This window comes from Geospiza fortis, unplaced genomic scaffold, assembly GCF_000277835.1.
Source record: "Geospiza fortis unplaced genomic scaffold, GeoFor_1.0 scaffold132, whole genome shotgun sequence".
Taxonomy (NCBI): Eukaryota; Metazoa; Chordata; class Aves; order Passeriformes; family Thraupidae; genus Geospiza; species Geospiza fortis.
In genome coordinates, this window is record NW_005054446.1 from 4912 (window position 1) to 27933 (window position 23022).

Sequence of the window (23022 nt, forward strand, 5' to 3'; positions counted from 1 at the left end):
AGCCAGCTGGACTGTGATTGGCCATTAATTACAAACATCCAACATGGGCCAATCACAGATCCACCTGTTGCATTCCACAGCAGCAGATAACCATTGTTACATTTTGTTCCTGAGGCCTCTCATCTTCTCAGGAGGAAAAATCCTAAGGAAAGGATTTTTCATAAAAGATGTCTGTGACACAGGTGCATCTTTGACTGGTCTCATGTAGATTGTTTTTACTTAATGACCAATCACAGGTCCAGCTGTGTCGATATTCTGGTCAGTCACAAGATTTTATTATCATTCTTGTCTAGCCTTTTATCTGTATCCTTCCTCTATTTCTTTTAGTATAGCATTTTTAATATAATATATAGCATAAAACAATGAATCAGCCTTCTGAAACATGGAGTCAAGATTCTCAACTCTTCCCTTGTCGAGGTTGCCTGCAAATTCCACAGGGGGGGATGTTCCAGGAGCATTTGGCAGAGCCTCCTACCTCTCAGGTGCTCACCCACTCATAGTTCAGTGTGGGACTGGCCCCTTGACCCCCAGTTCTGGCGGTGAGGCTGGGTGGGTGCCTCAGCAGCCCCTGGCCCTGCAGGGCTGGGCGAGCTCAGCACCACACACAGCGTTCATTTCCCAGCTGCTGCTACCCCTGCCAGCACATAAAATGCCACTGGATCCATTTTTCCAGCGCCCGTGCTGTCTCCTCAGTGGCATCGGCAAAGCTGCCGGGCTGCAAACAAGCAGGTGATTAATGGAGGAGCAGGCAGCGAGAGCCAAATGAACCGTTTGGCTGCTGCAAAACAACGGCACAGCACTAACAAGGAGCGTCGTTTGCAGCCAAGGGATGTGGCCGTGCTCTGCCAGCCCCTTGCCTGCCCAGGGAGGGGATCAGGAGCAGTGAGGTTGATGTTTCCCGCACCACAGGCTGTCTCCAGAGTGCTTTCACCGGGTGCTGGTGTGGTTTCACCATATGGTAAATGTGTGTCCCCATCAAAGGTAGAGGAGAAGCCAGGCAGAGAGTTTTGAGGGAGAAAATGAGCGGCTGATGCTCCAGACAGCCTTGAGGAACCACGACATGTGTGGCAGCCACAGCCCAGATCTGCCTGCCCCAAGGACAGGCCTGGAGCCAACAATTTAATGCCTTTCAGCCAGCGTTGATGCCTTTTCAATCAGCATTTCTTGCGTGTGTGCAGGGTTCTGCTCATCTGCATTTTCCGGGGTTTCTTCACATCTCGGGAGGTAGAGAACTGGCAGGGATTGTCACACCATTTTGTTGGGTTGATATGAACTCCAGCCGGGTGACAGAGAGCGTGCCTGTGTTATGACTAGCAGAGACCATGGCTTTTTCACCATCCAGGGATGCTTTCTGGGACAGTCTATCCCAGAGCACTTCCAGGCAGCCTGGTGAACCCAGGCCCACTCAAAGCATCGCTCCAGTGAGATGTAGAACAGCTGACTGTGCAGCAGGCCACCCCGGCTTGCACCATGTGTGTTACGTACCAGCGTGTACAAGCCCCTCTTTCTGCTCACTGCAGACCCTCTTCTTCTGACCGGCATCTTATTCCCGTGGCCTTTGTGTCTGAGAAATGGTTTGAAATCTCCTGCTGACTGGCCGAAGCCTGTTTGACTTCTGGGGGCAGGGCAGACGCCAGCGGGCTGTTTCCTGGTACGTACCGCGCTCCCTGCACCCATCCCGCATCCATCCTGTGCCCCTGCTGTGCCCATCGTGCCCTGCCCGGTGCCATCCTCCCTCCTGCACTTCATTCACTGTGACTGGAACTCATTCCATGCCGTGGATGGGGCATTGGGAGCCAAACGAGGCTCCCTTTTCCAGGGAGGTTAATTGCAAACAGGCCAACACTAACAGGGAGGGACTGGGATGGACAAGGACTCAAAAGCAAAGGGTGCCTGGGGCAGCCTTGAAGTTCAGCCTGATCCCATGGTTCCAGCCCACCTCTGAAACCTCAAAAAGCCACAGTAATTTCCGTGCTGGGAAATGGCCTGATCTGTAATTAACCTCTGGTGGCATGATGGACAGCCCGCCGTGTCAGAGCGTGCACGCTCCACCAGTATCTGAAAGCTCATTTGGTGATGTTTGCTGTCATGAACACTTCCATGCTCACTGCAAGGGTGCTGGGGTCCTCCTCCTCCTCCTCCTCCTCCTCCTCCTCCTCCTGCTGCTCTGCAAGGCCAACCCTTCAAGCACAGTCCCCAGCAGCCGGTCACACCTGGGGTGTTGCTGTGACTGAAGGAGCGCGGTGATGTTCTGGTTGCAACAGTACAATCTTTGGGGATTTCCTTCTCTTTCGTTGAGTTGGCCTGAGCCGTTTTCACCTTCTTGTGTCACTTTTGAAGGTGGCACAGCTGATAGCAGTGGCAGGAAAAGTCTGTGTGTGCCAGCTCGCCCTGGGCAGCGGTGCCCGCTTGAGCCACGTGCTCAGGTGAATTAATTGCTCTGTCCCAAGTCCCTGCTGTAATGAATCATATATTCAGTGTAAATGAAATTTCCAGCCTTCCCTGGCTGCAGCTCACTTGGAATAGCCTGTTTAACATTATGCACAGCTATTGAACACAGAAATATAATTAGATTAGAATGGAAGGGAATAAAAAGTTAATGATCTTGGCCGTGCTGGGGCTGTGGTGTCTAGACAGGACAGGCGAGGTGTGTGCCAGCACAGTGGGGCAGAGAGCAGGGATTCACCTGGCATGGCCCCACTGCCCCCCCAGAGCCTCTTCTGGCTGCAGCAGCTTCACTGGTGAAGGTGAGAGGCTCTCACTCCCCATCCACTGATAAGCTCACGTTTTTTCTCTGACTCTTGTTGTGGCCATTGTCTCAGGGGACAGAGGGCAAAGGAACCCAGGCAGGAGCTGATGCCAGGAGTGAGGGCAGCAGGAGAATGAGCGTGGAGGATCTGCAGGGAGCACCAGCCTCAGCAATAACCCACTGGGCTTTTTCCACCGTCAGTTTTAGAGTTTGGGAAGTCTTTCCATTGGCTTAAAGTGAATTAAAAAGAAATAACACAGCTGCACTCAATGCCATCTACAGCTCTCCATGCCTCAGGTAGAGGGAAGGAAGGAGCAGCTTGAAGCGCTGTAGGAATCCTGTGTGGATCCCACTGCTCCTGCCCCAGGTCCTGTGAAACCCCAGGCCAAAACTATGCCCTGGTCACCTCCATAGATTTCTTGAAATAGCCCGAAGCCATTCCATTACGCCTTATTAAATCCTTGAAATTCTCATTGATCTGTTTTCATGGAATCCATAAAACGCACATTGACACGCTCTGGAAAAATCTATCGGGCTCGTACCTGGAGCATTAGCTCTGTAATGGCACTTCAATTACAGATGCAATTCTGGAAGCTGCTGTTTGGTTTCATTAAGGAAAACAAAATGAGATTGATCCCAAACCTGTTCTACCTGTTCTCTGCATGTTTACTCTGCACAGGTGTGTTTGCACCAGCGTGTTTTTGGGGCACACTTGCATAAGTGGTGTGTCCCAGCTGAGACCAGGTGCTGGTGGGGAATCCCTCAGGTGAAATGAGCATTCCAAGTTTCATGTGTCACTGTGTAAGGTGCAGATGGCATGGAGATGAGCTCCCTGCTAGGCTGTCCCTGCCAGGCTGTCCCTGCCACCGTGGTTGCCTTGTGCTGTCACCAGCTGCCAAGTGCCAGAGGAGCAGTGGGATGGAGGGAAGCAGAGGAGTGGAGGCATGGAGGATGCCTCTCCAGCTCTTGTTTCTAGGGGAGAGGCTGGTGGAAAAGGAGATGCAGCTGCTTGGGCTGCACCATTTCCGGGGGAATGAGTATTTCCTGGCTGGCATCCACAGCTGCAGCAAGGTCACCTGAAGGGGACAGTTGCTGTTGACCCACTGCACCACAGCAGAGGAGAAGGATAATCTGGAGCATGTGCAGCTTTCTGGCTGGAGGGGCTACATGCAGCTTTCTCCTCACAGCCCCTTTCTCCTGGTGTTTTACACATTTTAATTGACAGCACTTCACAGCTCTGAGCTGTCTTGTGTGCACATTAGTGCTCCTGATGGTGTGGGGCCAGAGCTGGAGGCACAAGGCAGGTGGCATGTCCCAGGACAAGGGTGGCAGGACAGAGGTGCTACAGATGTTGAGATGACCACTAGGAGCCAAGTTGGAATTTAATGTCAATTAATGGAATTCACATCTGACAGTCTGTGAGCCTGGTGTGAGGGCTGACCATGGTGCTGCCCAGCTGGCACCCTGGCCTTGGGTGATGCCGACAGCATCATCAGGCTGGGCTGAGCAGTTGAGGCAGCAGATATAATGGACAGCACTGCAGAGCATCTCCAGCCCAGAGAGCTGCAGGCAGCGCCACGGTTGTGTCAGAAAACCTGGTAAAACTCATCCAGGTACACAGGGAGCAGATGTTGAAGCTATTTCCTGGGGTCAGATTCCTCCTGTGCCAGCAGGAGCCACGGGGAGGGTTCCTGTGCTGCAGGCATGGTCCCTGTCAGGGCCCCATCCTTCCCCACAGCAGGCAATGCTGCCCCTGGCAAGCAGCTGGTGGAGCTTTCCAGCAGATTGCCTGTGCTGGCTTCTGGGCCCCTCTGGAGCACCAGCTCCTTGGTAGATGTCACACCTCGGTGGATGTCACACCTCAGCAGCAGCTGCTCCTGCAGGCAGAGAAGTCAGTCTGTCTGCAGCAGCCTGGTGTGGCAGTGCAGCCTCAGTGCAGCCCTGGGCTGGCGAGGGGAGGAGTGGAGCAGTCAGTGGAAGCTCTCAGGAGTTACCTGAAGGGAGGGATGAAAACTTCTCTTGCCTGGTGCCAGTGGTGCTGGAGGAGCACCCAGACAGAGGCAGGAGTGGCACCGCTCTGCAGACTAGCACAGGACACATGCCAAAGACTTGAGTGGCTTTGTCCAGGCACCACAGCACAGGATGGCTGGTTTGGCTTGGTTTCATCCTGGCTTTGGGGCTTTCTGAAATGAAGTTTGAGATTCCGCATTATTCTTGTCCTTAATCCCGCTCTCTTTGACTGAAAAACCCCATGGAATGAGATTATACAAAAATCTGTAAGGTTGATCAAGCGCTGACCTACTTTGCACAAAGAGGCTATTTGGGATACAATACCGATTGTACACCCTGCTGTTGTGCATTAACCAGTGCCCACCAGGAGCCACGGGATGCTGGGCACCTCTGGCAGGGAGGGGACAGTTTGGGGCAGCAGCTGTGCTGGTTTGGTGACACCAGCCTGACCCTGCCCTGGCACAGGGCGGTGAGAGCTGACAGAGCTGTGTGGTAAAGCCACGCTGGAACACGGCATCAGCTGCTGCTGGCCCCGTTCTGCCTAACAACAGCAAATGGTTTGTGTTAACATTAACAGATAATGAGTCATCATAAAAGATCCCAGCTTGTCTTTGGAGGAGTAGCAGCAGTCCCAGCACAGCCCCAGCACAGGAGATTAAGGACTCTGGAAAATCTGTCTCGCTAATTAAGACTTCAGGGTTGCTCTTGGAGATGGTGTATTGGGCATCTCGCTTAAAAATAGCGGGTTTTTAGAGAAAGAATCCTGGAACAAAAAGCACAGCACATTCTGGATGCTGATCCCAGCGAAGCAGAGGGCACAGATTAGGGATGTGTGGGTCAGGAATGTGTATCCTGAGCATGGCTTACAGGGTGTAGGTACCTGCTGGCAGCTGTCTTTGGCACACCCAGCTGTGCTACAGCTCATTAAATGTCATGGACATGTAGAGCAAGTGGCCACACGCCAGTGATGGGGAGTGATTGTCTTCACATTGAGGGTCCAAGATTGCATAGGAAGACATCTTCCAGTAGATGGTAAATAAATAGCTTAAGGACTTTGATAGGATCTCTGGTTTGGTGCTTAACCAATTCCCTATTGATTCTTTAGATTTAACTTTAGAAAATCTTGTTAGTGCTTGTCATCATCTGCTCGTCTGCCAGAGCACTCGCTGCTCGAGGCCCGAGTGTGAGAAGCTGCAGAATGCAGGGATGATCCGGAATAAATCCCACTCTGGAAAAGGCCCTGAGGAGAGAGAAGTAGTGGTCCCAATCCCCAGCACAGACCAGAAGCTGCAGAGAAGGAAGAGGAGGAGGTCACTGGTACCCTGCTCCCCCAGGAATCCCACAGCTCCACAGCCAAGGGGGAAGGAGGAGGAAACCTCTAGGCTGTGGAGATCATCCAAGCAGTGATGCAAGACTTGGTGCAAATTCCCTGTTGTGACTATATCTTTCTTTTTCTTCTTGTCCTCAACAGGATTCCATTGGTGAACCTGTAAAAAATATAAAAAAATAATGGGTTACCTGTACCTACCATTTCTGTTTACCAGTAGGAGACTCAAAGAGCAGCGTTCTATGGGCCAAATATATTTTTATAAAAATGAACACGCCTATAGGTAACTGCGTTGTCAAGGAGCACGTTTTTGGGAGGAGAGGAAGGAAAGTGTGCGAGTAAAGAACCCCGTGGAGGAGGAAGAGGAGGAGGAGAAGGAGGAGGAACCAGCAAAGGGATGGAAAGGGAAGGATGAGCGCCTGGAGCCCGGCCATGGACGGTGACTCTGAACCTGTGCCAATAATTACCATTATGTGCCATGAACCGATGCAAAGACTTTGCAGAGAGCTGAGACAATAACGCCTGGAAATGTTGTGGAGGACAAGTGGGGCATCTCTTCTGGTGGGGTCATCCATTCCAGTCCATACATACGGTATATGTAGAGAGAAAATATATATATATATATACACACACAAACACTTTTTGTACTGTAGCAATTTTTGAAGATCTTAAATACTCATTTTTAAAGAAGATGTCATGGGCTAAAAGTCTCATTTCTTTAACACGCATCATGCAAACTGGGTGATCTGATGTTTTCTACTTTGGCAGCTTGCCTGTCAACCTATATGTGTATATATAGGTAGACATATATACATATATATACGTGTGTGTGTGTATGTATAGACATATATATGTATGTATACATATATATATAATTTTGGTTCTTTTTGGAAATGCTTTTCCAGCAACGTGACCGTGGTGGGAGACAGCTGGGGCTGTGCTGCCGGAAGGAAGCAGAGGAAAAGCTTCCCAAAACCATCCAGAGCACAGCTCAAGGCGGTGCTGAAGGTATTTCCAGGCTTCTCTATCCCGATACATCATCAAGGTTGATGGGAAGAAGCTGGAAAGCCTGAGCCTGCCCCGTTTCCACAGTGCTGTGATTTCTGCCATGCTAGGCATGACACCTCGGGGCTGGACAGGACAGATTTTAGGGGTGGACTTCCAAAAGATGGGCCTCTCTTGGCACAGAAGAAAAAATTTTAGGAGTGGGGTGTGGGAAGGTTTTTGGAAAATGTGGCTTCTGAATTAGCCACAGCACCAAAGTTTACTCAGCCCTGTGTGAGAAACCAGAGGAAGGAGCTCATGTCGTCCTCCCCCAGCCTGGGGCTGTGGGATTGAGAGAGCCTCTTCCTTTGTTCTCCCGGTCTTGGCTGGCTCTGCTGCAGCAGGAGAAGACACAGCCGGCTGTCCACAATCCTGGAGATCTCTTAGTAGTGTTTAAAGGGAATTTTTGCCAGGGAAGCGCGATTCTGCAGGCTCCAGTTTGGTGTGTTGCTCTAGAAACACGTCCACGCCCGTCCAGCTCCTGCTGGGGTGGGTGGTGTTCGTGGGTGCTGACCCTAAACCCTCTGTCCAAGTCTTTCCATGGAGTCAGGTGCTGCCATGCTGTGCTGCACATCAGACACTGGGATGGGTCTCGCTTGGGTCCCTTCAATGTTAAAAGGGTGGAAACGACAGCAGAGATCAGACCAAAGTCCTCCAGTTCTTTTTGTAAACTGCCCTTGGTAAATACTAGTGGTTTTTTAGAATTGTCCAGATCCACGTTTCTACTCCCCCACTGATTACTCAGCTCCTTTTCTTTATGATAATGAACGTGCAGTTTAAAAACAAACAAAAAAAAAAAGGAAAAAAGTAGAACCCTGTGGTGTTGCGCATAGCCACGCGTGCGGTCTCTTGTTCCCGTGTCCTTTTCTGTCCTTTTCCCATGGAATTGCACAGTCTGGATTATTTGTCCTGAATTTTTGGACGCTGCCTCAGACAGAAGTCTTCCTTGCCAGCCCTGACAATTACCTGCGGACTTGAGCCAACCATCCCCTGGGCAGAGCTGTGTCTCCTGGGTGGCTCATGTCCTGCTCTCCAGAGCATTGGATGCCTCCAGGGAGAAGAGGAGACAGTGTCTTGCTAGAGCAGTGGTCCCCAAAGCTTTAGCTGTCCCTGGGGAACGTGGGGAGTGTCTGTCCTTGGGAACTGTGGAGTCTGAGCAACTGCTCCAAGGTCATCTCAGTGTCCTGGGGCTTTCCTGTGATGCTGGTGTCAGTGGTGCAGCCCTTGCCCACAGGCTCTCCTCCCTTTGTGACTTCTTGGGAATCCATCCACGCCAGCTTTGAGCCATGTTCCTTGTGCTTCTCCCCTTGATCTTCCTATTTATTTCATTCCCACAGGTATTCCAGTGTAATCGCGGTAGCAATGTGACAAGAAATATATCTCAGCTCCTTCATTGCAGGGCATCTGAAGCAGCATTCTGTGTTTCTGCATGGATGGAACCTGCTGCCCGCAGGGAAGTTGTCAGGCATAGCTGGGAGGTGCCAGGGCAGCACTGGTGCAAGCAGTGGTGATGGTGGCAGTGGTGATGGAGAGGCACCTGGCTCACAGGAAATTCCCTGTGGAGCTCGGGAAGAGGAAGGGAAAATGTGTGTGTGTGTGTGTGTGTGTGAGAGAGAGAGAGAGAGAGAGAAGGAAGGTGAATCACTGCAACCCTGAGGATGGGCACAGGTTTCAGAGGGCAGGACTTGCATGAGCTTCCCCCCCCAGTCTGCAGCAGGACATGTCCTGGTCTCCCCGGAGCTGAGCAGTGAACCAGGGAACAAAAGTAGATGCACAATCTTCCCTTATTTATAAGGACCAACAGCACTTGCACTTTATCAGAGGAAGCCTCCCCCCATCCATGCTGGGTCACTGCGGTGGAGGGAGAGGAGGAGGAGGAAGGGCTGGGATGGAGCTGCTGATGCAGTGATGGACGAGGCAGGATCCAGGCGTCCCAAGGTCTTGCACAGTGAAGAGAAATGAACTGTGTTGATCTCATTCCCTCCTATTGAGGAAAGCCAAAAAACAAGAAAGAAATGAGAATACAAAGTCGCATTTCCATGGCTTAGTCTATTGAGGAGATCTTCCCACCGTGGAAAGGCAGGGAAGCATGGTGTTCTCAGACACGCTCCTGTGGGAGCTTTGTCATGTTTTGGGCACATCGTCTCACCCCGAGGTCCTGGAAGCTTGAAAAAAGAAAAGTTTTGCTCCTTGCTTTGCTGTAAGCCCTCAGCCCGCTGCTGCTTGTTTGTTTTCAGTTCATTTTCCAGATTTCTTAGCCCCTGAACAGTCCCTGAGAAACACACCATGGCAGCCAAGAGGCTGCCACATTCCCCAGACGTGTCATGGGGTGCCTGTGTGTCACTTGTGGCTCTGTCTTTGAGAAAGTGGTGTGGCACAAACCACCCATGGCAAGGAGAGGTTGGCTCTCCTTGGGCTCTGCAGCAAGCCCAGGCTTCCCAGGGCTGTCTGGGACTCTCCTCCCTCCACATCCCTTGCAAACCCTGAGCAGAGGCCACAGGATGTGCTGCTCCCACCGGGCTGGGGGTCAGTGCCACTGCTGCCACCGGCACCAGTGGACTTTGTCCTGCACCAAACTGAGCAGGTTTGGGGCTCCAGGTCTGAGCTCCCACATCATGGCACCAACAGGTAGGGCGGGCAGGGTTTGCTCCTCAATCCCCTGATATTTGGAAGCCCCGAAGGCGGCTTCACCCCACAGCACCCCAGGCAGAGCTGGCCTTGGGCAGCCGCCTGTCTCTCCAGATCCGATCGTTTACCTTCACTCTGTCTTCCCAGCTGGAGAAAGGGCGGCCGGTGGTGGTGGCAGGAGCCGTGCTCCAGAGAACACCAGTGCTCCACGGGACACCGTGGGGTCAAGGGCACCGAGCCTGCCAGGAGGTCACCGTAGCGATGGCAGAGCTGGCGCGGGGACGGATTTCAGGTTACCTCTTCTCCACTGGCAGCTTGTTTGCGAAGGAAGGTAGTTCAGCTGAAACGGTAGTTAAATAGTAGATATTCTACACATAATATATATTTTGTAAAAAAAAAAATTTAAAAAAAAAATAAAATAGAACAAAAATATATCTATCCTATCTCAGCCCACCCATTTCAGGATGAATGTGGTTGGAATTTTCGTTCAACCAGATATTAAATCTGTACGCGATTTTTTCAAAACCAGCAAGAAATCCCTTGCCATTTCCAAGTCTGTGGGTTTGGTCTCCCGAGCTCATCTAACGCTTCTCACACATTTTTAAGAATTACTCTCAACATTTGTAGGTACATTTTTAATAGTGTCACGAGTGAAGATAATATTTACTTTGAAAAAAGTATATGTTGCACAAAAATGTACACTAAGGGCACAGATTTCTGACCCAGATTCTTCTATTTTAGGTTCCAAGGGGTTTATTTTTTTGTTTGATAGGACATGTACAGTGAAGTTTACACTTTATTTTTATTTTGCCAAAACCCGTTTTCTAACATGAGACAGTTTTACTTTGTAACCGGTTTTACATCACTGAGTACTTCTTTCTTTTCCTGGGAAAATCCTGCACCAGGAGGCACCCGGTGGAAGCGCCGTCGCCTTTTGGCGTTGTGGCTGCCCCACCCGCCCGCGGCGCGAGCTAGGGCGGTGCCAAAAGGACCTTTTTTCTTCCTGAGCGGTTTTTAATTTGTCTCTGTCCGTGGAAGCCGTGTATTTGGAAGCACTGTAAATGCCACCCTGTCCCCTTGCCCTCTGTATATTTAGTACTCTGATGTTGCTATTAAAACTGATATGAGAACCGCGCAGCCGCTGCTGACTGGGTTCCTCCGCGCGCGGTCCCCGGGGAGGGGACGGGGTTGGTTTGGTCTCCAGGGGGATCCATGTCTCAGCAAGGAGTCTTTCTGGGGAAATCCCCCTGTTCCCAGCTGTGCACACCTCGGGTGAGCAGCAGGGAAATGGCCCTGCCTTCATCCTGGGAAGAGGGTCTTGTGCATCCCCTTGGAGTCCCCGCCACCGCAGTGCCACCTCCACACCCCGTGGCACAGGTGGGAGGGTGCCAGCTCCCCAGGCTCACCCAGTGTCCCCCAGGGCTTTGAAGGGACCCTGTGTGCCTTGGGACAGCTGCTTGGAAGAGGGAAGACATTGAACGGGACTGTTGAGGAGTTAATTAAGCATCACTAAAGATGCCTTAAACAAACAGCTCTGCTGTGAAATCACTTCATCCAGCTACATCTTTTACCCAAGGAGGAGTCCTGGCCATGAACAGGTAAGTGGTGGCTCTGGTTTGCACATTGGGTGTGGAGCAGGTGATGATGGGTCACACTCAGGCTGGCCCTGCTGTGCTGCTCAACAGATGGACAGAGGGATGTGGGGACTGGGCAGCACAAGGAGGGCTCTTGCCAGGCAGCAGGGACAGCTCCCATAGCCCCCCTGGCTCCCACCATATCCCCCTTCCCCAGGGCACTGTGGGACAGCACGGCTGTCATCCTCACAATGCCATCTTGACCTGGAAAGGAGGAAAAGCCTTTATTGGTGTCCATGTTGGCTTTGAAGAGGGATGGCCTGGGATGACAGAGACCAGCACAGCCACCTGCATTCCCAGGCTGTGGCAGCAGCCTTCCCGCAGTGCCAGCACCCTCCACAGCTCTCCGTGCCAGACCAGAGAGGATGCCCAGCCCCAGCCCAGCCAAATTTCAAAAGCTCCATTCTGCAGGAAAATATATAGAAAAATGGGGAGGGACAAAGTGAGCTGCTCTTCATTTTAAGGCCAAATTGCCAGCTTAAATCACCGAGACAATGTGTACAAGCGAACAGGATGCGAATGGCCTCAGAGCTGCATATATCAGCCGGAGAACTCTGTTCATTTCCAGATGCAAGTGGGATTTCAGGGCATGAAATACAGTGTTAGGTTCTCATTCCTTTCCCTGCTATTTATCACAGCCGGAAACGTACTCACCAGCCTGAGCCGTTCCAAGTGACGCTGCTGGGAGCGTGGAGGAGAAATATTGTGCTGAGCTGTGGGAGAGGGATTGGGGTGGGACGAGGCAAGCAGCCAGAGGGAAGAACCAGCATCCCTACTCCCTCCAGCACCCACTGCCCCAGCATGGAGCCGGGAGCATCCCCTCCTGCTGCTCGTCCCGCCGTGCAGCGAGGGCCAGGGCATGGCCACCACACACCACGCCCTGGGTTAAACGGTGCCACGAGTGGTGCCCAGGGCTGGAGGGGCCGTGACAGGGTCACTGTCCCCTTGTCAGCACTGAAGGTTGCCAGCTCATGTCCCTTCCAGCACTGCTCGGCGGGGCGAGGCTGGAAAATGATGCTGGAAACAAAACACCGCACACTGGTGCCGCAGCACACAGTTCTGATAAAAAGTAGGACTAAGCATTATCCAAGTTTAATTATTATAATTATACCGGAGCGAAGTAATTGCTGGGGATATTTTAAGCTTCAATCAACACGCTATTTTGAAAACCGAAGCCTTGATTTACCCAGGGCGAGGTGGTAACCATCAACAGGCACCCGTGCTGCTGGCAGCCAGAGGAGCCCACCAGGAGGGTTTGTGAGCTGCTTGGAGCTTCTTGTCTTAAAATAGGGATTTGGGAGGCTGGGGGGGATGAGACAGGCAGTGGGAAGGTGGAAAGGGGTCCCACATGTCCCACAAAGCATTGACTAAAAGCCTGGATGCAGCAACAGGATGGGCTGCAGGAGCAGCATCAGCTTCAGGAAGAGAAGCCATGCAGGATAGGCAACCCCAGCTCTGAGGAAGATTGGCTGGGGCCGGATGATGTAGTGATGCTGAAATCATTTAAGCTTGTTATGGTGGTTTCTATGGCTCTCTGGCTGGATGTAACAAATTGTCTGCATCATTTTCCAGATGGATCATTCTTAAATCATCCAGGACAGGCTTCAGGGCTTTGCACTGAAGCAGCGGAAGGCACTTTGGTTCAATAAATGCTGGAACGGTTCTGAATCAAGTGCTATTTCTTATTAAAAGTGTAAGTACATCATCCCAGCTGATGGGTCTCACAGCCAAGAGCTCCATGCTCTGAGTGCCCTTAGGTCCCCAAGGGGATGGGGGACAGGAATGGGGGGCCCCATGTGGGTGCCTGTGGTGCCAGGCAGAGTGTCTCAGCAGCAGAGCAGAGGGAACACTGATGGATAAGGTTGCCCAGCAGCTCATCCCTACTCCCTGCTTCGCCCTCCCCAGGCAGGTACCAATCCCCAGCACACGCCCAGCTCCTGGCACAAGAAAGCCTGAACAAAACCTCTTATTAAAATTGGAATTAGCTGACCCTTATTATTATTAGCTGACCCCTCTCTGTGAGGAGAGCTGCAGCCACAATCCCTCAGTAAGTTCTGCTGCAGAACAGAGGGTTTATCACTGCTGCCCTCGCTGAAGCAGCCCGTGGTGCCCCGTGGCACAGCGAGATGCCGACGTGCCCGGCTCCGTCACCGCTCTTGGCCGCACCCGGTGTGCCCGGTGAATGATGAGAGATGAGAGATCAGTTTGTTACTGCCAGGCCATTTGGGCTAATGAGCAGTTCAAGGCAGCCACGCCTCTCCGCAGAGATGAGTTATGGCAGGAGGGCTTGGAGAGGAAGAGCCCTGAGGGCGCTGCAGTGGAGGAGCCTGCATGGCACATGGGGACACAGCCCATGGTGGGGCTTGTCCATGGTGGGCTCAGTCCAGAGTGGGCTCGGCCCAAAATCTCCTCCAGCCCACCTGGGATGGGCAGGGCATCAGCTCGTGACTTGTGTGGTGGATTGGCTTCCCTTGGGACTTCTCCTAAGGACTCAGGATGCAGCCCCCAGGTTTCAAATGCCAGGCTTGTATTGGATCTAATCTTGGGTATTTCTGATGCTGGCAGGGACTGAGCCCCAGGGCTGTGGGACCTGCTTGGCTCTGCCAGCAGTGACATGTCTCTCTGTGTTTAATAAACGTAGCAGAATGAAATCCCTGTTGTTCCTGCTCATCCTCCGAGCATGATTTTAACTGAAAACTGACATTTATCTTAGTTCCTTGTCAGGCCAAAACAGGGACAGACTTTCTTGGGAGGTTTATTATCTTTCCCTTGCAAATTTTCAAGTGTGAATAAGTGCTGTGGCTGGCGCAGAGGACGGAGGCGGGAGCTGGTGGTGGGTGTCCTGGGAGCCAGCTCCTCGCCTCTGCCACAGCAGGATGAGAGCAGGAGGGGGAAAAGCCCTGGTGGCACTTGGAGGGGCAAGGTGACATCGCAGTGGGAAGCCCATGTGGCACCCAGGTCACAGAGAACAGCAGGGCATCACTCAAGCATCAATGCCAGGGGAAACACATCCACCCCTGCAGGCGAGCGTGTCCTCCCAGGTGTGTTTATTGACCTGCCTGAGGGCTCTGAGGTGGCTGACCGCACTTTCTCCCTGCAGCAATTGATTCCAGCCGGCTTAGCTCAGGGAACAGTTGATTTCTCTGCCTGATACTCACTCTGGCCTTCAATAACACCGTGTTTAGGAATAGATCCCAGGATTCACTGGCAGGAGCGTGTAGCCATGGTATTTTCTGAAAAATCCCTTTGCCAGGATTTTCCTCCTGAGAAGCTGAGAAGCCTCAGAGGAAAAGAAAAACAATCAGTATCTGCTGCAGTTGAATGCAACAGGTGCATCTTTGATTGGTCCATGTTGGTTGTTTCTAATTAATGGCCAATCACAGTCCAGCTGTCTCGGACTCTCTGGTCAGTCACAAGATTTTATTATCATTCCATTCCTTTCCTTTCAAGCCTTCTGATGAAATCCTTTCTTCTCTTCTTTTAGTTTCAACATATCATTTTCTTTGAATGTAATATATATCATAAAATGATAAATCAGCCTTCTGAAACATGGAGTCAAGATTCTCATCTCTTCCCTCATCCTGGGACCCCTGTGAGCACCACCACAGGAGCACATCACCTGATGTGTCCGATGGACAGCACTAACAGGTGTGGCCTTGAGGGTTTTGTTTCCCACAAAAAGCCACAGTTAAGCAACACCAGAAGACTGCTCTGCCTGGAAATCCAGCTCAGTCCTTTCCTCTGAGTCTCCTCTCTCTAACCTTGCAGGCTCCATGGCTGGGGTGATCAGGGCTGCACTGTGAGGGACACTGCCTTTGGTCACAGCCAGGCTCAGTGTGGGCACTCAGAATGCAGCACCCCAGCCCAGGGCTGGCTGGCCAGGGGTCCTGAGTGCTTGCACGTACCCCAGGCCATCCTTCCCTTCTTAAAAGCCCAGCCAGTACTCTGCCCCTGCACTGTAAAAAGCACAGCTTGACATTTGTTTTTCCCTATCTATTTCTCATCCCTGTTTTCCTCCTCGTCGCTTCAGCCTCCACGACCATGTCCCGACCAGCAGCTGGGCACAGAGCAGTGGATTGCAGCCAGCACCATTTGTGAAATGGGTCTGTGAAGCCATGGGAAGAGCCATATCCATGTAACAGTCCATAAAGCTGTCCATTGGAGCAGCTAGCCATGCTCAGCCCCTGGGAGATAAAAAGCCCCACAATCACCAATTTGCTTTCAATCAGCTCTAAGAGCCTCTTGGCCAAAGCCATTCAGCATCCATGGATGCTGTTAATGTTTGGGCTGCTGTATCTGCCCTGGCATTCTCCCAGGGGTTAAGGAGACAGGAACCCTCAAAACCTGTCCCCTCCTGGGCAGGCACTGGCCTGCTGAAGCTTTGCTGTGCTGCATGTCCCACGTCACCTGGGCAGAAGCTGCCTCAGTGTCCCTTATCCTAGAACCTGTCTCAGTGTCCTTTGTCCCAGAACCTGGCTCAATGTCCCCTGTCCCAGAACCTGACTCAGTGTCCCTCATCCCAGAACCTGACTCAGTGTCCCTTATCCCAGAACCTGGCTCAGTGTGCCTCATCCCAGAACCTGGCTCAGTGTCCCTCATCCCAGAACCTGGCTCAGTGTGCCTCATCCCAGAACCTGGCTCAGTGTCCCTTATCCCAGAACCTGGCTCAGTGTCCCTCATCCCAGAACCTGGCTCAGTGTCCAGCATTTTTCCAAGTCCAGCAGAGAGCCTGGCTGAAAACCAGGTGCCAGTACTGATAGTTTAAATGCCAATAAACCCCTTTCCCTGAGTGCTGGCAGATTTTAGAATTGTCTGCCTTTGAGTAATTGACTCCCAAAGGCACTGAGGTCACCTCTCCTTGAGCAAGGGGAGCGCAGAGCAGGGCTGTGCTCACATCCCAGAGGAACGACTCTGAGGCTGGATGGGAAAAGAAGCAGCCCAAGAAAACTCCCTCCAGAGCCCACAGCACTGCTTAGTGCCAGGGAGACTGGGAGTGGGTGAGAAGCCCCTGTCCCAGCAAGGAGACAGCCTGCTGGCAGGGACAAAGGCAGTGACAGCTGAGTGGCACCGAGCAGCAGCTGCCAAAGCCCGAGCATCCCATCCCCAGGGGGCTGGGAAGAGACTGGACAGTGCAGCCTCGCTGGTGGCAACCAGCCAAAAGCCCTGGGCACACGGACAGAGCAGACAAAGCAGGGGGACAAGAGCTCCCCAAGCCACTGGAGACCACCGAGGGTTGCTGGGCCCCACTGAATGGATTTGGAGCTGTTTGGTGGCCAAGAACTGCCTTCAGTCCTGCCAGAGAGGCACGAAGTGTCAGCTCAGGGAGTGCCAGCCTGGCTTGCAAAGAGAGGAAAGAAAAGGGGAAGTGAAAGTTCCCAAGCTCCATGAAATTCCTTCCCAGGGTCCAGCTGCAGCCGCATGGGAGGGAGCCAAGAGGGGGAATGCAGCATCCCCCGCAGGGGCAGGGCCAGTGCTGCAGTTCCCAGGGAAGAGAGGACATTGAGGCTGTGTTTTCAAGGTGAAAAGGATGAGAAAAGGGAAAGGGGTGTGAGAAAGAAAGAAGATGAGGCATTGGTAGGATGCAGCAGGGAATGGTACCAAATGGGCACTTCTCAACTTGAGGAAAGCTTGGGAGAGCCATTAAACCAGAGATCAGTGAAGGGGGAAATTGAAATGTTGGGGGCTGGAACGGAGAATTAGGCTCAGATAATGGCCCTGGGGTTTAAAGCACCCTCCAATAATCTGTGGTGAGGAGCTGTTAAACACTCCCACTGGAGATGTCTTTGTATCCAGCTGCCCTGGCAAGCAGAATCCCCAGAGCTGTGTCACTATAGGGGTCACAGGGTCCTGCCAGCTCCCTGGCATTGCTGGTCAGTGCTATGGATAGCAGGGTAAATCCCAGAGATGAAGGAGAGGCTGGAAATGCTCAGGCAAAGCAGCAGCAGTGAGACCCAAAGGCCAGGATTGCCACAGCCCTTCCCAAAAAAGCCACAGAAACTGTCAGGGCTGCTCTGGACCTGTCCCTTCTTGCCACAGTACTGCCAAGGAGATGGGACTTGTGGCACCCACAGGCAGCCCCCACACTCAGAGCTGGGGCAGCAGCAGGGTTAGGGTGCCTGGGAAGCCCTACAGTTGGACTGGGCAGGAGGGATGGCTCTTTGCAATTAGGCAGAGTCAAATGCCTTTGATCTAAAGCGGATTTGGGCTGGAGTAGGATGTGCTTGTCCACCCCTGTGCGTGTTGGCTGCCAGGAGCCCTTGGCATGGCTGGGCTTCCTGTCCCAGCAGCATTTCCAGCTGGGAGTGCTGTTCCAGCAGCACCCTTGGAGCAAAAGGAGCCGTGGAACAACCTGGTTTAGCGGGAGATGTCCCTGCACCTGGTTTAGTGGGACGTGTCCATGCCCATGGCAAGGAGTCGGAACAAGGTGAACTTCAAGGTCCCTCCCAACCCAAACCAGTCTGTGATTCTGTGATTGATTCTGTGATTCTGTGATCCTGAATCCCTCCTGCAGCTGAACAGGGCTGACACCCTCTGCCAGCACTCCCAAACACGAGTGGCCAACACTCCACATCAAACTCAAGTGCACGTGGAGCATGGACACAAGCACAGGAAGCTCCTGCAGACCCTCTCCCTGCTCACATGTGTTGCCTTGTTCTTCTAAGTTCTCCTAAGCCTTCTGATGTTTACATTCTTGTAATGGAGTTTCTCACGCACTTTTATGTAAATAATTATTGTTTTACATTCTTTTCTGGAGGAGGAGAAATTTGATAGACTGTTGGTTTGTCGAGTGTCATTGGAGAGGTGGCACTTTCATCCTCCAATCCACTGTCACTTTTAGAAATTTATAAATGTTGGAGTCAGAAAATAAACTTCCCTTCTTTTTACCTTGGAGGTTCCAGCGTGTGTGTTGTTTTATTTTGTGTCCTATAGTGACACACATGGGCTGTGGGAAGCTGAGGGAATCCTGAACACGGCACACATGGACGTGCCAGAGGCCACAGCTGGAGACAGCTGAGCCAAAGCAGAGCTCAGAAAGTCAGCTCCTCTCACAGGCAGGAGCAGGAGCCTTCCAGGCTTGGTCAGGCCAGGGCAGAGGTTATTGAAGAGCCAGGCAATGAGCCTGGGGCTCAGCCCTTGCTTGTCCTTTCTAAGGGCCCAGAGGCAGCTCATCCCTAGCAGGGATGTGGCAGCCAGGGGGGATGGCTCCTGTTTCCCAGTTGGCACCACACACATTTGTCACAGACTTTTCTTTTATGAAAAATCCTCTCTCAGGATTTTTCCTGTTGAAGCTGAGAAGTTCAGCAACAAGACATAAACAATAGGTTATCTGCTGCTGTGGAATGCAACAGGTCCATCTGGATTGGCCCAGCTTGGATGTTTATGGTTGATGGCCAATCCGGGGAGGGAACTCTCTCAGACAGAGTCGGAGAGAGTTGCTTTGTTATCAATTCTTTACTTTTCTATTCTTAGGTTAGGTAGCAGGTTCTGGAAACTCTCCTTTCCTTTTCTTTTAGTATAGCTATAATAGATGTATATATCATAAAATAATAAATCAAACCTTCTGATCATGGAGTCAAGGATCTCGTCTCTTCCTTCTCCCGAAACCCCTTGTGACAGCCGTCACACACATTCCCTCCCAGCCCTTCCCCTCGTGGTGATAAGCCTGGCTTAGGGAGAAGTGTTAATCTGGCAGTTGCTATGAGACCCACTTGATGTCTTTGATGCAGTGTGGAGGCAGGTGAATCATTAGGAGGAAAATCAGGTTTTCTGGCACAGCTTGAGGAGGCACAGAAGTTTCCTGATGCTCGGTAAGATGCAAACACTGAGGTCCCAGCTGCTGCTGGCTCCTTACAGAACGTTTCCCAGAGCGGATTCTGAGGAGGGGCGAGCTGAGGAAGTGCTTTGCTCCAATCCTGGCACCCCCTCTGCCAGCTGAGCCTGCTCCTGGGGCTCCCAGTGCTTGTGGCTCTCCAAAGTGCAGACAGAGCACGGAATGACAGCTGGGAGAGCTGAGAATGCTGCCAGGAGAGCCAGTGCTACTGCAGTGGGGGCAAGGGCAGGGTGCAGCTCATCCCTCCTGGGGCTGGCATTTACCACAATCAGGACCACCAAGCTGGGGTCCCAGCTGTGGTGCTGCACCCTGCACAGTAATTTATGTAACTGGGGGAAGGAACCAGCACAGCAGAAATTTTTAATCATGTATTTGACTGGAATAGTCTCGGTTTGAGTTCATGCAACGCTGGTTAGTTACCTCGGATAATTAGAAATTTTACAGCTGGATAAAAAGTTTATAAAGCACTGAAAAGGGTAGGGCATTTGGGATGGAGATATTAGGTCCCTCTGCTTGTTCTGGAGAAGGGAAGTGGTTTTTGGGCTTTCCAAGGAGTCCCAGTTGGAACCATGAAGGTGGTCCTGCTGGCAGCTGTGGCCCTGCTCCCTCCATGCACCTTGGCCAGGGACAGAGCGTTCAGTGTGAGCCACTGCTTGAACCCAGGATTCCCTCACAGGAATGTTCAGTTCAGCACAATCTGGTAATAATTCATGGTAATCAAGCTGGGGATGGATGGTTGTCCAGGCAGCAGGGATTTAGGGATGGTCCAAGATGAGAGGATGGTGAATTTGGAGGGCTCATGGTACGAATCCCCCATATTTGTCTACAGACACTCAAGTGCTAATCCAGTTTTGTTAATGAGTTTTTTTCCCCCTAGCATCTCTTTACTGAAGGGAGCAGAGGTTCAGGGAGGATGTTAATGATCATCCTGGCGTTTCCAATGTATCAGAGAGGAGTGTTTGCTCCCTCAGTGAAAGGGATGCTCCAGCATCCCTGGAGATGCTGAGCTGAGGGTGCTGCTCTGCTGAGGGGGTTCCACTGCAGTAACGTGGCAGCCTGCAGTGCTGGGGTCCTTGGGGGAAGAGGGATTCAAGGAGGGAAGCATTAAAAAAGCACCTGTTGTGAAGCAGTGGAGCAGCACGGGCCATTATTTACATTCAGGGTAATAGCTCAGCAGGGCAGCAGCTGAGAGGTGTCTCAGGGCAGCACACGGGGAATAAAACTGATGGATGCTGCATTTCCCTGACAATGCTCCTGTGAGGAGGCACTGGGAGGCTGCTGGGGCTGGAAACCCGGGGGGAAGCAGCCCTGAGCCACCAGCAGAGGTTTTGGCTGCTTTTGACCCCAGGATCTCCTGGCACATCTGTCGTAGACATCTTTTCATGAAAATCCATTCCTTAGGATTTTTTCCTCCTGAGAAGCTGAGAGGCCTCAGGAACAAAATATAAACAATGATTATCTGCTGCTGTGGAATGCAACAGGTGGGTCTGTGATTGGTCTCATGTGGTTGTTTCTAATTAATGGCCAATCACAGCCCAGCTGGCTCAGACAGAGAGTCCGAGACACAAGCCTTTGTTATCATTCTTTCTTTTTCTATTCTTAGCTAACCTTCTGGGGACAACCTTTTCTTCTATTCTTTTAGAATAGTTTTAATGTAATATATATAATAAAATAATAAATCAAGACTTCTGAAGCATGGAGTCAGATCCTCGCCTCTTCCTCCAACATCAGACCCCTGTGAACACGGTCACACACATCTGGTGCTTGGTGGGGCTGATGTCACACAGGGGCCCCTCCAGCTCCTCACAGGTACCCAACACCCCTGCATGGGAATCAGCTCTCCTCCTTGAGCACACCTGCCAGGATCCCTCCCTGGACAAATTCATGTCCATACAATTTAAATTGGTTTTTTTAAAGGCTGTATGATGACCACTGTGTTGGTGCTGTTAAATGGGAAGAGCTGCCCCGAGTGAAGGGTTAAGTGCGTGGTGGCTCAGGCAGATGTGAAGTCTCCTCACAAGCATGCAGCCTTGCAAATGGAATAAAAGTGTTTTTTAAAGTGTTTGAAATCAGTTTTGTTTATGTAATCTGACAAGTTATTATGCGCAGTCCTTATCTGACTTCATGATTTATGGGAAGGAACCTCAAATCTATATTTAAAATTACTATTAAACACAATTTTTTGCCTCTTCAGCTGAGATAGAAGCACCATTAGCAGTTGTTGCCCTGGAGCTCAAGTACTTCATTAGTTTAGGAAAATTAATTTTTTTCCATTAAATCTTCCTAAGATCCTGATGCTATATTTGCTTGCAAATGTTCAATAATAATAATTATTAAGAAAAATAAGGTTCAGCTAGCTGTGATCTTTGGTTTTCTCTTCTCTTTAAGCTCCTGGGAGTGTGTGGCTGTGGGTTGAGACCACAGGGGCAGGTGTGTGTGGGCAGACTGAGACCTGGTAATGGAGAAGGAGGAGAAAAGTCCCATCTGGTTCAGAGAACTTCATCTTGTTCAGTTCATTGTAATGATCGTTCAGAGCATTACTGGGAAAGCTGGAATTTGTGTGGCTCAGCTCTTGGTTCAGCTCCTGTCCTGGGCACTGCAGTGCTGGGTGGTGGGAGATGCTCTGGAGGATCCTGGTGCTCCTGTTCTCCATCCATCTGCTGCTCCAGCCCTGCAGAGAAGTGGCTTTTCAAGTGCAGATGAATCTGAATTCATTTGGCTTTCTCTTCGTGAGCCCAGTGAAATGCCAAAGCCTCTCCTCATGTCTCAGCTACTTCTGGCAGGTTTGAGCTCAGATAGGAGACGAGTTTCTGTTTTCATGCTCCTCCAGCTTCAAACCAAAAAGCTGATGGCAGTTGTGCATACATACACATGTACTGCTCCCACCTGGAATATTAATTCATACTGAATTCAATCACATTTTGTTACATCTTCCTAATTTAACTTTTTTCCCCTACTTGAACACTATTCCTACATTTTGAAGTTGTTTAAGTTAAAGAAGTCAGGGTGCAGGTCCCCTCCAGGGGTTTGTGTCTCTCTGAGGATGCTGCAGGCATCATATCCACAGCCACATCAGGATTGTGGAGGGGAGGATCCTGCCACTGAGCTGAACAGGGAGGCAGTGACTCTCCAGAGAGCCAACCTGTGCAGTGGGATTTATGTAGAGATTCAATTATGGACAGCTCTGTAAATTTCTCCTTAATAGAGCCTTAAATATTCACTGGCAATATTTACATAAGCATTGTAACAGCTGTGAAGGAGTCATTAAGGACTACTCACAGAGATAATCTCGATTTTAAAATTCCTTTAATGTGCATTTTCAGAGAGATTACAGCCACAGCTATCTGGTCAATAAAAAGCCTATTCTCCTCCACAGGGTCTGCAAGCAGACTGGAAGGACAATCAAAAATAACCAGGCAAAAGTATCTGGATTGAGCTGGGGGTTTTTTTCTGGCTCCTGTTCATTTTTTTGGCAGCCAAATGCCATTTCCAGGGGGATGTCACATGTGGCAGTCAGACACCAAAGCTGTGCAATCAACCACACACGATCAAATAACCAATGGCCCCAGTGAAAGGTTTTCTTCCTCCAGCTCAGTCCCTGCAGTTATTCATGTTTCTGAGGAAATGCAGTAGGGATTCCCCTCTTCCCCAACTCCTGCAAAGGCATTTCCAGGATGTTCTGCAGGAGCTGCTGCCATGGCCAGCTGCAGATCACTGAGCTGTTTCTGAGGCCAGTTTGTTGTTGCAGGTTGGTTTGGTGGGTTGGTTTGCATTTTTATAGCCATCCTTGGCATCTCCT

The 23022-nt window shown here is 51.2% G+C and overlaps 1 protein-coding gene across 1 annotated transcript in view; it reads left to right on the plus strand.

Annotated features, from left to right (window-relative positions):
- The window catches only part of AJAP1 (adherens junctions associated protein 1), a gene marked incomplete at its 5' end in the record, with an annotated part of 14234 nt that extends 3342 nt beyond the window's left edge, over window positions 1–10892 (plus strand). Inside the window, 2 exons of the mRNA XM_031062326.1 lie at window positions 1521–1651; window positions 6231–10892. Coding sequence (XP_030918186.1) covers window positions 1521–1593 — 73 coding nt within the window. The remainder of the gene's footprint in view (window positions 1–1520; window positions 1652–6230) is intronic.
- Between the last annotated feature and the right edge of the window lie 12130 nt (window positions 10893–23022).